Source organism: Paramormyrops kingsleyae, chromosome 3 (genome assembly GCF_048594095.1).
Source record: "Paramormyrops kingsleyae isolate MSU_618 chromosome 3, PKINGS_0.4, whole genome shotgun sequence".
Lineage (NCBI taxonomy): Eukaryota > Metazoa > Chordata > Actinopteri > Osteoglossiformes > Mormyridae > Paramormyrops > Paramormyrops kingsleyae.
The window spans coordinates 14,360,655-14,372,983 of NC_132799.1; the positions used below are offsets into that span (position 1 = coordinate 14,360,655).

General features: G+C 45.8%; 1 protein-coding gene across 19 annotated transcripts in view; it reads right to left on the reverse strand.

The window, feature by feature from the left end:
- tacc2 (transforming, acidic coiled-coil containing protein 2) overlaps positions 1-12,329 on the reverse strand; it is an 86,990-nt gene that overhangs the window by 7,505 nt on the left and 67,156 nt on the right. For 14 of the 19 annotated variants that reach the window (XM_072709687.1, XM_072709695.1, XM_072709681.1 and 11 more), the window contains 8 exons: positions 11,910-11,945; positions 8,775-8,835; positions 7,694-7,901; positions 6,106-6,149; positions 5,830-5,939; positions 4,378-4,525; positions 3,510-3,644; positions 3,009-3,098 (listed from right to left, as the gene is read on the reverse strand). In XM_072709687.1, the coding sequence (XP_072565788.1) occupies positions 3,009-3,098; positions 3,510-3,644; positions 4,378-4,525; positions 5,830-5,939; positions 6,106-6,149; positions 7,694-7,901; positions 8,775-8,835; positions 11,910-11,945 (832 nt within the window). The remainder of the gene's footprint in view (positions 1-3,008; positions 3,099-3,509; positions 3,645-4,377; positions 4,526-5,829; positions 5,940-6,105; positions 6,150-7,693; positions 7,902-8,774; positions 8,836-11,909; positions 11,946-12,329) is intronic. The other 5 variants (XM_072709689.1, XM_072709688.1, XM_072709694.1 and 2 more) reach the window with 5 other exon arrangements.

Consider the following 12,329-nt stretch of genomic DNA (forward strand, 5'->3'; position numbering starts at 1 on the left):
CTATAAATTAATCAATCATAAATGAGGCAGTTGTGCTAAATTGCTGTAATTTTTAAACCGTCATTTTAACTGTCAGAGGAGAGCCGCCTCAGTCAGCAGCAGCGGCAACCATATCTTTCAAATGTGAGCTGAGGAGTTCAGCCCGATGACTTCAAATGTGTGAAAAAATACGGCTCACCAGAAATCCGTTCTGGAAATTGTCGCCCTCCATGAACGTCTACAGGCTACCGCAGCGGAGGTTAAAGATATCTCCATAATCAGCACATTTCAATGAAATGTCTAAGTTTTGAGTGTCCTTCACTTTGAGACAACTTTTTCATTACTGATACTTAGCGATGGCCTGATCCAGCATCTTGTAGCAGCAGACTTTAGAGTGCCAGAGCTACAGAGCCCAAGCAATGGAGACAGTCATGTGGGCTGTAAACCAATTAAATCAACATGACTCCTCATTATATCACTCTTATGCTAATACATATCTAACTGTTGATGTCAGACTTTAGAGACCTGAGAATGTTGAATTTCGCCCTGAATTATGCCCTTAATTAAAGCCCAGTATCTGTATTTAAAAGGCAAACAAAAGTGTATCAAGAAACATTGAGCGTTGGCTGTGAACGCCACAGTATTTCAACATACAGCCTACACTTGCACCTTTAGTCTCTGAGACTCCTCTTACATGGATTGTTTGTCTGTAGATGCTCTGGGGGGAAAAGAAGACGCAACAAAAGAGACAGATGTGAATAAAATGATAGTTCAAACAATGACTGACAGTGAGAAATTAATACGGGCAAGACAGGAACATAGCAGAAGGACAGTTGGTGGAGATAGAAGTTATCCTGCTTTGACAAGCTTGGATTTACAAGATCTTACTCTACTGTGGGAATTCACGTGGTGGTGGTGCATCCGCTGGGATTTCTGCAAGCTCTGTTGGGATACACTACGCTGCCTGTTTCTGAGCTACCGGAGGAGAGGTTGTGTTGGATAGCCTACAAATAACGGTGCTTTTCCCCAGACCGGGAACCCAGAGAGCAACAGCTGAGATCTAAAGAGCGAGAACATCATCACCCGTCTGGGGTCCCCAAGGACCAGATTGAGAAACACTATTCTATGTTAAAGGTGCAGCACCGGGGTTGGGTGGAACATGGGGCTCTCTGCAGTCTTACTTTGGCCATGGGTGACCCAGCGAGATCCCATCTGCGGTGGCTGGGCTTCTTTAGGTGTGACTGAGGCAAAGGAAAGGAAGGGCGATGGGCGGGATGAATAGACAAAGGTTTCCTTAAGGATCAGTCCTCATAATTTAGGCTCCTAATCTATCATGCAATTGATTAATGATCTTCCAGTGTTTCGCACAGGAGCAGCGACTTGGATTTGCAGGACAGAAGCGTGCGCTGCATTTTGTCAGCTCCCAGAATTCAGTCTGCAGTACAGTAGCATGGATATAAATTATGGGAGGGAGGAGGATTGTAACCCTCCAAAATAATCAAAACCAACCAAAACAACCCCCCAAATAAACACAAAATGGGTGGAAACTCGGCTCCCCAATGTTCAGCCCAAAACTAGGCCCTCGTACAGAGGCACAAGACTCCGATTAAAGACCATCATCATTCTGCTTTTACTGACGACACCATGGGAACTATGTGTAAACTGGCCCAAAAATCACAGCAAAGCCACCCCATCAAAACTGGTGTTAAACGCTTAAACAACAAACGTTCATGTCTTTCTCACTAATGCCCTGTTAACGGGCATAGATGATACCACTAACAATTATTATCTATTCTGTTCAGTGTTGAGAATTTCATTATCACTGTGTGTGTGTGTGTGTGTGTGTGTGTGTGTCTACATGAACGTGAAGATTACTCCTGTCAGTCTGCAGCGGTAATCCAGGGTGGCAGGACCTGCCCTCCCAAAGCCTCTCTCTCTCTCACACACACACACACACACACGCGCACACACACACACACACACACACACACACACACACACACACACACACACACACACACACACACAGAGTCCTAGATTACACAATTTCAAAAATAGACTTCCTTTATAAACTCTCCTTGGGAGTTTAGCTATGGTGTGCAGGGTTTTATATTTAGTCCCATGTTGGCAGCCCCGAGAGGGATTAAAAAGTTTAATGTGCCCCCGCGAGGCTTCCAAACATCTGTTCCCTCAGAAAGAGGACAAGTAAACTCACAACTGGAACTTCTATTCTATAGCCAGTAAGGTTCTGTCAAGCATTTACTGCCAGCTGCTGAAATTAGCCTCGCCGATCTTCATCAGGCCGGATCGCTTTAATAACCCGGAATGTTTGATTCTAAATGTGGCAGCGTGAAAAAAAAAAAAGTATGACGTAGTTCATTAGGGAAGGAAAAATCATAGTGAAAATGCTTTCTATGAACATTTTATCCTTTGTTTTTTGCAATTAGCACTGCTTATGAACATGCACCCTGGGACTAAACTTTGACATATTTTTAAAGGCCAGTTGTCAGTAAGAAAATACAAGCGCAACTTGTTTTATTTAAAAGCAAGCTGCAGGACAAATGTGTCATGGGTATTCACAGAAACAAAATCTCACAGTAAGAATTCTCACAGTAAGTATACTGTGTCATCTAAAGCCCAGATATATAAATTATTGTTAGCCCAAACATGGATACTGCAAGTCTTTCTGCTTTTTTGAGGGGGGGGGGAATAACATGCAGGTTGCTTAAAATGAAGGCTGTAGGTTTCTCTTCTGATAATATCCGCGTGAAACCCATGTCAGCTGAGGCCAACTGCGAACAAGGCAGGTTAGAAAGGTTACATGGAGAGCAACGTACTGTGAACATTCCTACGCGCCTGTGCGTTGGGTCAAGCTATAGGCGTCAGTGGGCGCCAATGGCAGGGTGAGGAGGTTTAGTACGAGAGGTGAGGCTGGCTGATCTGTAGGCACACACGCGTGCATGCACGCACACGTGCTCACACTCACAAACGCGGCCTGGTCTATGTGCAAGACCAGCTCAGTGCAGTACCTCCGTGGTTACAGTGGGCAGGGTGGTCTGGGAGATTTTTTGGGCTACCTGCAGGGCCTCTATCCTCAGAGCAGCGAGCACCAGCTCCTCCTGGAGCATGAGGCCGAGGGGCGGGGGGGAAAGCGGTGTCGTGGGGTGGGGGGGTTTCCCCAGGGGATGGAAGAGAGGGGTTAGAGGACAAATGCTATCACTAGACCTCATTCTGAAACGGGCAGAAATTCACGCACGTACGTCATGCGCATTCTACGGCTCGCAACACTCAACAGCATCCAAAAATACCCAGAATCCTCTCCTCAGAAGCTACACACCCACTCAGACGTTCACAGAAGGTGTCAAAGAAAAAAAGAGGAGACGTCAATAATAGAGAGGGGTAAGGATGGAAAAGGAAGAAGACAACGTAAGAAAGGAGAGGAAGGTGGAACGAGGCCTAGTGAGATTGGGCGAGTGGGTCACATGGTCAGGGGTCAAAGGGCACTGGGGAGAGATCTCTGAGACACACACCTGCAGCTTCTGAGCGAATGCAGTGGGGTTGGTCTCAGCGAGGTCGGGCTCCAGGTAGTGAAGAGGGCCCCCAGACTCCACCAGTCTGTCTAACAGCAAGGCGTTGCTGGGGTCCTCAGGGTCCTGGGGAAGGGTCTATGGCAGGGGAGGGGATGGGGAGGTCGATGGGGGGTTGGGGGGGTTAGCTAGGCAAAGCCAGCTACCATCGAGCCTTCTGATGGTGGGAGTTAGTTGTTTCGAACATGATGTGCGAAACATATGGCTTGTAATACCGGCATGTGACTGAATTGTGATTTACTGAAAGGCATCAAAGTCCAACAGCCACTACATACTTTTAAGGTTTGCTTTAGCTTAGCTTAGCATTCAAGTGCTAGTAACTTTAAGGTGAAAAGAACAGATTGGAGCCAGGAAGAATGTATGCAATTATGCTAATTAATTCCATCCCCCATCAGAATCAGCATTTTTTTTGATCTACTTTTGTATAAATTACTTTATCAATGACAAAAAAAAATGTTCACAGATGATCCTTCATATAGTGTTATGAGCGAATGTCACAGCACCGCTTTGAATTACTACACAACACTGCCCCCTAATGGTCATACTTGAAATTACAACCCGGAATTCCTGACTGTAGGGCCATCTTAAAACAAATTCCCCTTCAGCAGCACTGTCACATTTATTGCATACACTATTGTGGTAAGACAGTACAGCTAAGCAATTGCTAATTGAGCCAAATGAGCCGGGCCAAACCAGAAGTTCTATTGCCTACCAGCCTGGAGGTTCAGTGATAACACAGACCGGCATGCGCCCCACAGAAAGCATATATGCTGAAATCACATCCCAGCCTCTGTTTGGGGCTCTGACTCACCACTCCGTCCCGCTCGCCGCCCGGGCCGCGGATTAGCGTGTCGCTCTCCCGCTTCCGGCTCTTCTCTGACTCCGGGGCTCCCCGGGGGGGGTGCAGCACTGGTGACTTGGCGCCCCCGGCGATCTGCGCCTCCATCTCCTCGAAGCTCCTGGGAGGAGGAAAGATGGAATTTGGATATCGCTGGTGGGCTTCCAAACTGTGAATATGCATCATTTCAGTGAGAGGCAGCGAGTATTAACACCCCATCTGGCGAGCTCCCTGCTGCGGGCAGCGTGTGCCGCCCGTGACGGGCTGCGGGCAGCGTGTGCCGCCCGTGACGGGCTGCGGGCAGATTCCCTGGCCTGGGGAAGTGCTTGGGAAATGGAAGAGTGGATCTACAGTTCTGTGTAAAAGTCTTAGGCAGCCAAAGAAAATGATGTATAAATGCTCTTCATGTTGGTGTGAAACTATGATATTATGCCTGTCAAAGTGTGTCAGCTTAGCCATTTCAAAACTTCTGCTACAATCACCCCAGTATTTCCAGCAACCATCCAGTACTCCCATATATTTTATGACTGGACCACTAGCACACCGAGTATAACTAATCAATGCCTTATTGACTTATTTAACTCATTAAATTAATTAATTAAATGGGCTGGTGGTGAAATTTAATAAATACATGGAACGGCTGAGGTGCCCCTGAGGAGAGGTTTGGGAGCTGAAGCGCTGATATCAGTGACTTTTTGAAGAAAAGGAGAAACACTTACTAGTTTTTTATTGTGTTATTCTTAATTTGCGTATGTTCTAATGCTAAATTGAACAAAAGTGCACTTACTACCCAGATAAATAGCTTTAAGCATTTCTTTTGACTGCCTAAGACTTTTAAAAGTTACTACTTTATATGTATATAAATACCAGGGTTTCTTCCCTTAAAGATCTCCCCCCCAGGGATGTAGTTAGACATTCTGGGCCTCTTTGAGTCCCCTGCCCCTCTTACGTTATATAACTTTTATGGATTCAAGGGCCCCCGAATCTGTCAGGGTATCCATGTCCTGTCCCTCTGGCGCCCCGGATCCTCCCTGAATGTCACTTGGCTTTTGTGTACACAAAAATCAACACTTTTAAAAATGATATTAAGTCTGTCACTCATCCTTGTGCACAACCAGAGGCAACAGCATATTTTGACAGTGTGATTGTTAACCTGTGTTGTATCGGTACGGTAGCTGTAGAGTGTATGTAACTGTGTGTAAACAGGGTGAGGGTTAATACAGGTTAATATATGTAGTGGCCAAATGAAGCTTCGTGAACCATGTGCTGCATTTTCTGACACCACTAGATGGTGCTCTCTATTCAAAAATGGGCTCAATGCAAGCAAATCAAGAACACCATCTAGTGAGGTCAAAAATACAGAAAATGGTTCATGAAGCTTCATTTGGCCATCACTAAATACAGATGTATTCCAGAGGGATGTACCCTGTGCAGGGGGAGCTGGGCTCAGAGTTCCTTGACCGGGAGCCCTTGGTAGGGCTGTCTGTCACAGAGTCCAGCTTCAGGTAAAGAGATGGCTTCTTCCCAGAGGTTGCCTGGGAGACACATGGGTCCAGGTTAGGTGCTTCTCACCCAAAGGGGCTAAAATGCAGCCAACCCCGGACACACAGACCAGTCAGGCACACGCAGACAGTCAGGCACACCTGCATTTACAAAGAGTAACATCATGTCAGACTTATGCCACATGATATAAATACTCACTGGAGTGGAAGATCCAATCTTCTCCATGTACTCAATCTCATAGTCTGATGACAAAAACAGAGGCACAGTGAATACCAATAGAAGCCTAAGGGTATTTGTGCACAGTGGGATGAATGGAGGATGCAGAAGGAGCTTTAACATCAAGCCAACTTTATAAACACTTAGTAACCACAGCTTTGTGGGGGGAAGGGCAGGTCCAGACCGGACAACTGGGACACTTGATTGATAGCTGCACTCATGATGTCACATGGTGTGCCTGCATCCATCTGTAGGTACAGTGAGGTCCAGTGTGGGTGCAGCTTCATGGTGCGTGAGATAATATTTCAGCGTATCTATCTAGCTCATTTCAGAAGCTGTGTCTGTCTAAAGAGCTGAAGGCCCATTCTATAATTTTCAGAGTAAACTTTGCAAGTTTCAGCAAATGGGTTTTCCATGGTTAAATGCTAAAATGCATACTGACTTCTGCACGTTACTGGTTGCTTTTGCTCATTCACTTTTGCTTGACATTCTCAAGAAGCAGCAGCCATTCTGCAGAGCCCATGTTGTGTACATGCCCCCCCCCCCCAGACTAATTTCCATCTCTGGGCTGTCATTTCAGCCACAAGCCTGGTTGAACAACTCACCAACTTTGAGCAACTTGGGCAAAACAAACACATATGGCCCTGCTGGCTTGCTTTTGGCCGTCGGTGTGTCTGTGTCCCGCACACGTGTGTTAACAAAGACACGCATGCACAAACACTCGGCAGAAAACATATGTATGACCGCCAAGGCAGCTTCCTCCCTCTCTCAGGCTTCTCTGCATCCCCCACCATGTTTTTGTCTCATTAGCACCCTGTATCATGAATAATGTATTGAACATGCGGTTTAATAAATGAGAACAGGATGGCAGTCTGCCATTGCAGGGCACGTGCCAGTTTTGAGACTGCAGTGGAGCAGTGCATCATGGGGAGGGGATGATGTGTACACTGATAAACAGTTTGTCAGCTTATCTGCTTTTCATATCAAAGAGAAAGTTCGGAGAAAACACCAATTTAACTTCAAAGTGGTTTCAGACTTAATATGCTAAATAGAAAATATTGTATATTGTATCATATTAAAACAGGGTTATTAAGCTTGAATATATCTTCCCATATCATGTGCATATTATGCTTCTAATATCTGCTTTGATAAATCAAGAATTGTAAACGTTTATTAAATCCATGCCCAGGGACGGTTCTAGAGACCCTGGGGGCCCAAGGCAAAAACTTCATGGGGCCCTCCTACATACCCCACCCGACATGGTAGAATTTATGACCATTATTTTAACGTGAAGTCTGAATTAATATCAGCAAAGGAAATTTTAATAAACGCAATTCCTTTATTTTCACTTTACTGTGAAAGCAGAATACCTAAATATAGCAGATTTGTCGTTGCAAAGTACTACGTAATTGGCCGCCCTCAGGAGCCCCCTCCAAGCTCGGGGCCCCAGGCCGTTGCCTGCCCTGCCTGTTCTGTCCCTGCACCTCTGGCTATGTCTGGAAGAAGACGGCATCTTGATACTCTCCCAGCTCACACACAGAACAGCAACACACACCGCCCGCCATCGCACCATGGGTCTGTGACGACAGGCTGCTCTCGAAGTCAGTGAGGTCAGAGGGCTGGGGGTAATCCCGGGGGTCAGAGTTCAGCTCCGCCTCCACTCCCTGCAGAGTGGCCCACTTCTGATTGGAAGAGGAGGCGAGCTTCTCCTCGTCAGTGGCGTGTTCGTCCTGCGGGACAACGGGTGGTGTGTCAGGAGTGGCACGGGGGGTGGGCTCCTGAACGTAAGCGTGGGGGGGATGGAGGGGGGTGAAACGTGAAAAACACACAGGACACGACTGTTGGGGTATGGTGTGGAAATACAAGACAGTTGGCCTTGTTAGAATGGAACATTACAAAGACATAAAGCACACGTAAGTGAACATTTCATCTTTTATATTAAAAAAAAGAACATTTTACATAACAAATGGGCTATTAACATTTGTGCACAAGTGCAGACTATGACCAGACCAATCAGGGGGGACTGATAATAGAGAGGGTGTAAAATCTGGATTGTAACAGTATCATTTTGTAAATGTAGAGGGAGATGGCGAGGTAAAGAATCTTCCAGGCAGTGCTTCTCAAACTGGTCCTCAGAGAACCCCTGACAATCCATGTTTTAGCTCCCTCTCAGGTCACTAGGAGAGGGAGCAAAAATGTGGAATGTCTGGCAGGAAGATGGAAGGAGCAAAAACAGGGACCGTCTGGGAGTCCCTGCAGACCGGATTGAAGAGCACCGCTTTAAGGGATGTGAGGAAAAGGTGGACAGAATGTAAAACCCTGTGATGGATGGATAGATGGATGGATAGATAAATAGATAGATAGATACTTTATTAATGCTGAAGGAAACTGCAGTAGGATGTCATGACCAAGCACGTGTAGATGAAGACAAAGCATATTTATAGAGAGATTTGTTTCTGGGATGCTATGGATAGGTAGAGAGATTAAAAAGCAAGAAAGAGTACAAGCAGAACTTTTGGGAAGTTGACAGACAGGTGGCCGGTTGTTATTGTAACTACAGGGATATTCGGCGTGCAGTTAGGCAGATCACCGGCCAAATGCAGTCATGAGCAGTTAAACGGGCAGACTGACAGGCAGGGAGGCGTGATTACCTGGGATGATGTCTCCGATAGGGAAGACCTCTTAGGAGACTTCTTCACCCTAAATGTGTTACTGAAAGACAAGGGAGAAACATGGAAATTCAGAAAGGATCGGGGCAGACAGTAATAAATGATCCCAGAATGGATATCCCACGGGACCAATCATTTTTTCCTTTTGCACTCAGAACATTTTTGTGTAAGTAAAACTCACATGAGCGAAGCAGACTAATAAAGGAAGGGGTGCTGACTGTGAGCCAGAGAAGTGGACGATCAAACACAGCGTAGTAAACTAGAGACCTGCTGGGTTTAGTCCTTGAAATAACATTTTGAAAATAATGACCTGGTATGGTTATAAAAGCAGCGACCATAGTGGCAAGTAATAGCAAGTGATATTTGTTGTATAAAGCAAATGCACTTTTTAGAGCTGCCTGTCATCATCTGTCACAGATTGCTATAGTGACAGTATGCTGGTACACCCTGTTACACTGTCAGTGGTGCTGACACACACTGCTGAAGCAGCATAGGAAATTGTTTGCCTGCAGCCTTTCTCAGAAACACTTGAGGTTTCCCTTTCAAATTCACATGGGCTGGTAACAGCAGTTAGTGTGGAAATTCGCTCCACTGGACAGCGGCATCGTTTGTGTCAGGTAGAGGTTTGCGTAGCGACTTCTCAGGGTCATGGTTACAGCGGGGCGTTAGCTGGTTAATCTGGGGTCACTGCTGTGTGTTAGACCATGTTTGGAGTTGGAATGATGCTCAGAGAGATGTTCTATGGGTGAAACGCAGGTGGGATAATGTTACCAGACGAGTCACTATCATGGATCAGAGGCATTGGACATGTTGCTCAAACTACGCACTGCTTCTCTCCAAATACATCTTGATATATTCAGGTAGATATATTCCTCAAGATAACCCCTCCAAGTGCCCCCATCCTGACTATAAAATATATAAACCAACCCTGACCTGAACACACCTCACTCTGATCTCCCACTGCTTCAGGACAGCTCCCACCTACAGCTTTGCAGAACACCAGGGAATCATGGAGACCTGCTGCCATAGCAACAGGAAAAAAAAAAACTGCCCAGAGAGCTCACGTGTTTGCGGCTCCTTTCCATCGCACGTCACCCCTCCCCCACCACCCCAATATCTGCCCGGCCTGTCTCTGCAGCATCTGCAGTGTGCTGTTTCCATCCCATACCTCCATGAGGTAGGTGTGAAGTCCATAAGTGTGAACGTCTGACTAGTGTAATGGCAGAAAGGATGAATAGACAAAAGCTTCAGCTGTTAAGCTTTAATTAAACCAGTAGATCATTATCATTGTTGTTATAGCTAGTAAACATCCATAGTGTAAATGTGTGTCTGTAAGCTGAATCACGTGGTAGTCATCTTCTTTGAAATTACAGCGATAAATAGTGGCTGGAACGAGACATGGACTGATGGAATATGCAACGTCTAACCAGTAGAGGTCACTGTTGCATAGCCTGAAGGATCGCATGGTCTGGTGGCACGAATACATCTTACTCCCTGGACATTTAAACACCACATGCTTGCAGGTAAAGCAGATCCCTGTCCAGATATTACCACCATTCACAGCGTGCATTTATCTGAAATCCAGCCCCCTCCCCTTAGTTATAAGCTGAAAAAGCAAAAGAAAAGCAACAACTCCATAGAAAGTCTTGATGTGTCTGTATCAGAATTAGCAGAGAGCTTGAAAATGTTGTGTAAGTGAGGCTAATTACGTCACTCTGAAGGAGAAATACTTACCTAGCAGTTTTCAGTATTGCTTTTTCAAACAGAAAGCCTGTGTTTTAGTGGTAACCAGAGAGTTGGCATGAGGCGTCAGAGGGAGAATAATGGCTTGGGGGGGGCGGGGATTCTGTTAATAGGGACTGTCATTGAGCTTTACTATGACAGTCTTATGTGTTATGGACAGTGCTGTGAGTATATGCAGTTCAAGCTGGGGTTCATCATTAAACATATTCCCCCTTGTTGTCTCTCGGCCACGCCCAGCACTGACTCCTCAAACCTGCGCAGATATAACCCCTGACCCCAGACTTCGGTCTCGCTCGGCAGCGCTCCCAGAGCTGGCTGTCAGATGGCAGATTGCAGGCTAATCGTGCCGTGGCTTACACGCCTCGGTGCTTCGTCTTAAAAAGGCAGAAACTATCACCCAAATGGGGGACAGGGGCCATTTTCCCTTCCCTCTCCTTCTCCCTCTTTGTTTGGGTTTTTGCTGTGTATGTCATTAATACCATGTTTAATAATATTAATCATCATCATCTTCATCATATATTTCAACAGGAATGTGTCTGTTATCGGTTTTTATACATAGCTACAATAAGGTAACCTAAATATGCAGCTATGATGAAACACCTGCAAAGTCATTTTCTCATTCGAACAAATAAAGTCTGTCTGTCTGTCTATCAATATGTGGTTTGAATTAAATACATTCAGAAGACAGATGAAAACTGGTGTACAGCAACTGAACTATTTTATATATATCGAGATTTTATTACATAATTATCATAATGAGGAGAAATTACTTAAAAATATCCTTAGTATTAAAGGCAAAATCACAACGAATCAGTGTTTAGTCAATGACACCAAGTAGCCACATTCCTAGATTGTACAACCAGTATGCTGGAAATAACTCATAATGACATTCTCCAACCTGACTGAAAAGAGATTGTAATGTATGTAGTTTCACTTTTCCCATTTTTGTTTGTTAAAAGTTACATTTTAAAAGCTGCCGCTAGTTTCTTATGCTTGGTACTGTATGTTTCTTTTGCTGTGATCAATTAGGCCTTTGGAAGCCGTCTGCTGTCACTGCTAAGACGATGTTTCATCAGGGCTGGGCACGCCTTCAGATCAGGCAGCTGCAGAATTTCGCTCCTTTGGTCTTCAGGGAGCAGCATGGGGGGAGAGGGGTGCAGGGGGCTCAGGCAGGGTGGGGGGGGGGGGTCTGTTTATGTGTTTTGAGGTTAGGGGACGGGGGCTTACGGTGAGGAACGGGTGAACAGGACACCCTAACGGAAGGGAGACAATGCTAAGATTCGCAGTCGGGGGTGTTAGCCGCATGAGTCGAAGTTATAGTCGAGATGAAGTTTGCTCTGTGGGTGAGAGTTTGGACTCTACCGTTGTACTTACAACAGACAACAAAGAGACGAGCCGTCGCCGAACATCCTGCGACATGAGGATACGCAGACAGAGAGAGAGGTGACAGAGAGACAGACGGGGGACAGCACAGCAGGGACAGCGCTCAACACACCGTCACACACGCTGACGCAGAGACGTGCGGCTCGCCTCTCATGCACGCTAACAGCTAACAGATACAGACAGAGAGGTTTACACCGTGCTGGAACACAAGCGTCGCACACACGAGCCCTGAAGAGTACTGTTTAACACACAGAGCGCTGAGTGTTATAGACTGTATCTGGGACATTATCCTACCAGTAAGTTTTTTGGAGATGTGAGAAATTCGGGAAGAAACATCTTAAAACCCCATATATCGTAACAAATAAGAAACAGGAATAATACTAGGGCTCTCTTGGACACTAGATGAAATTT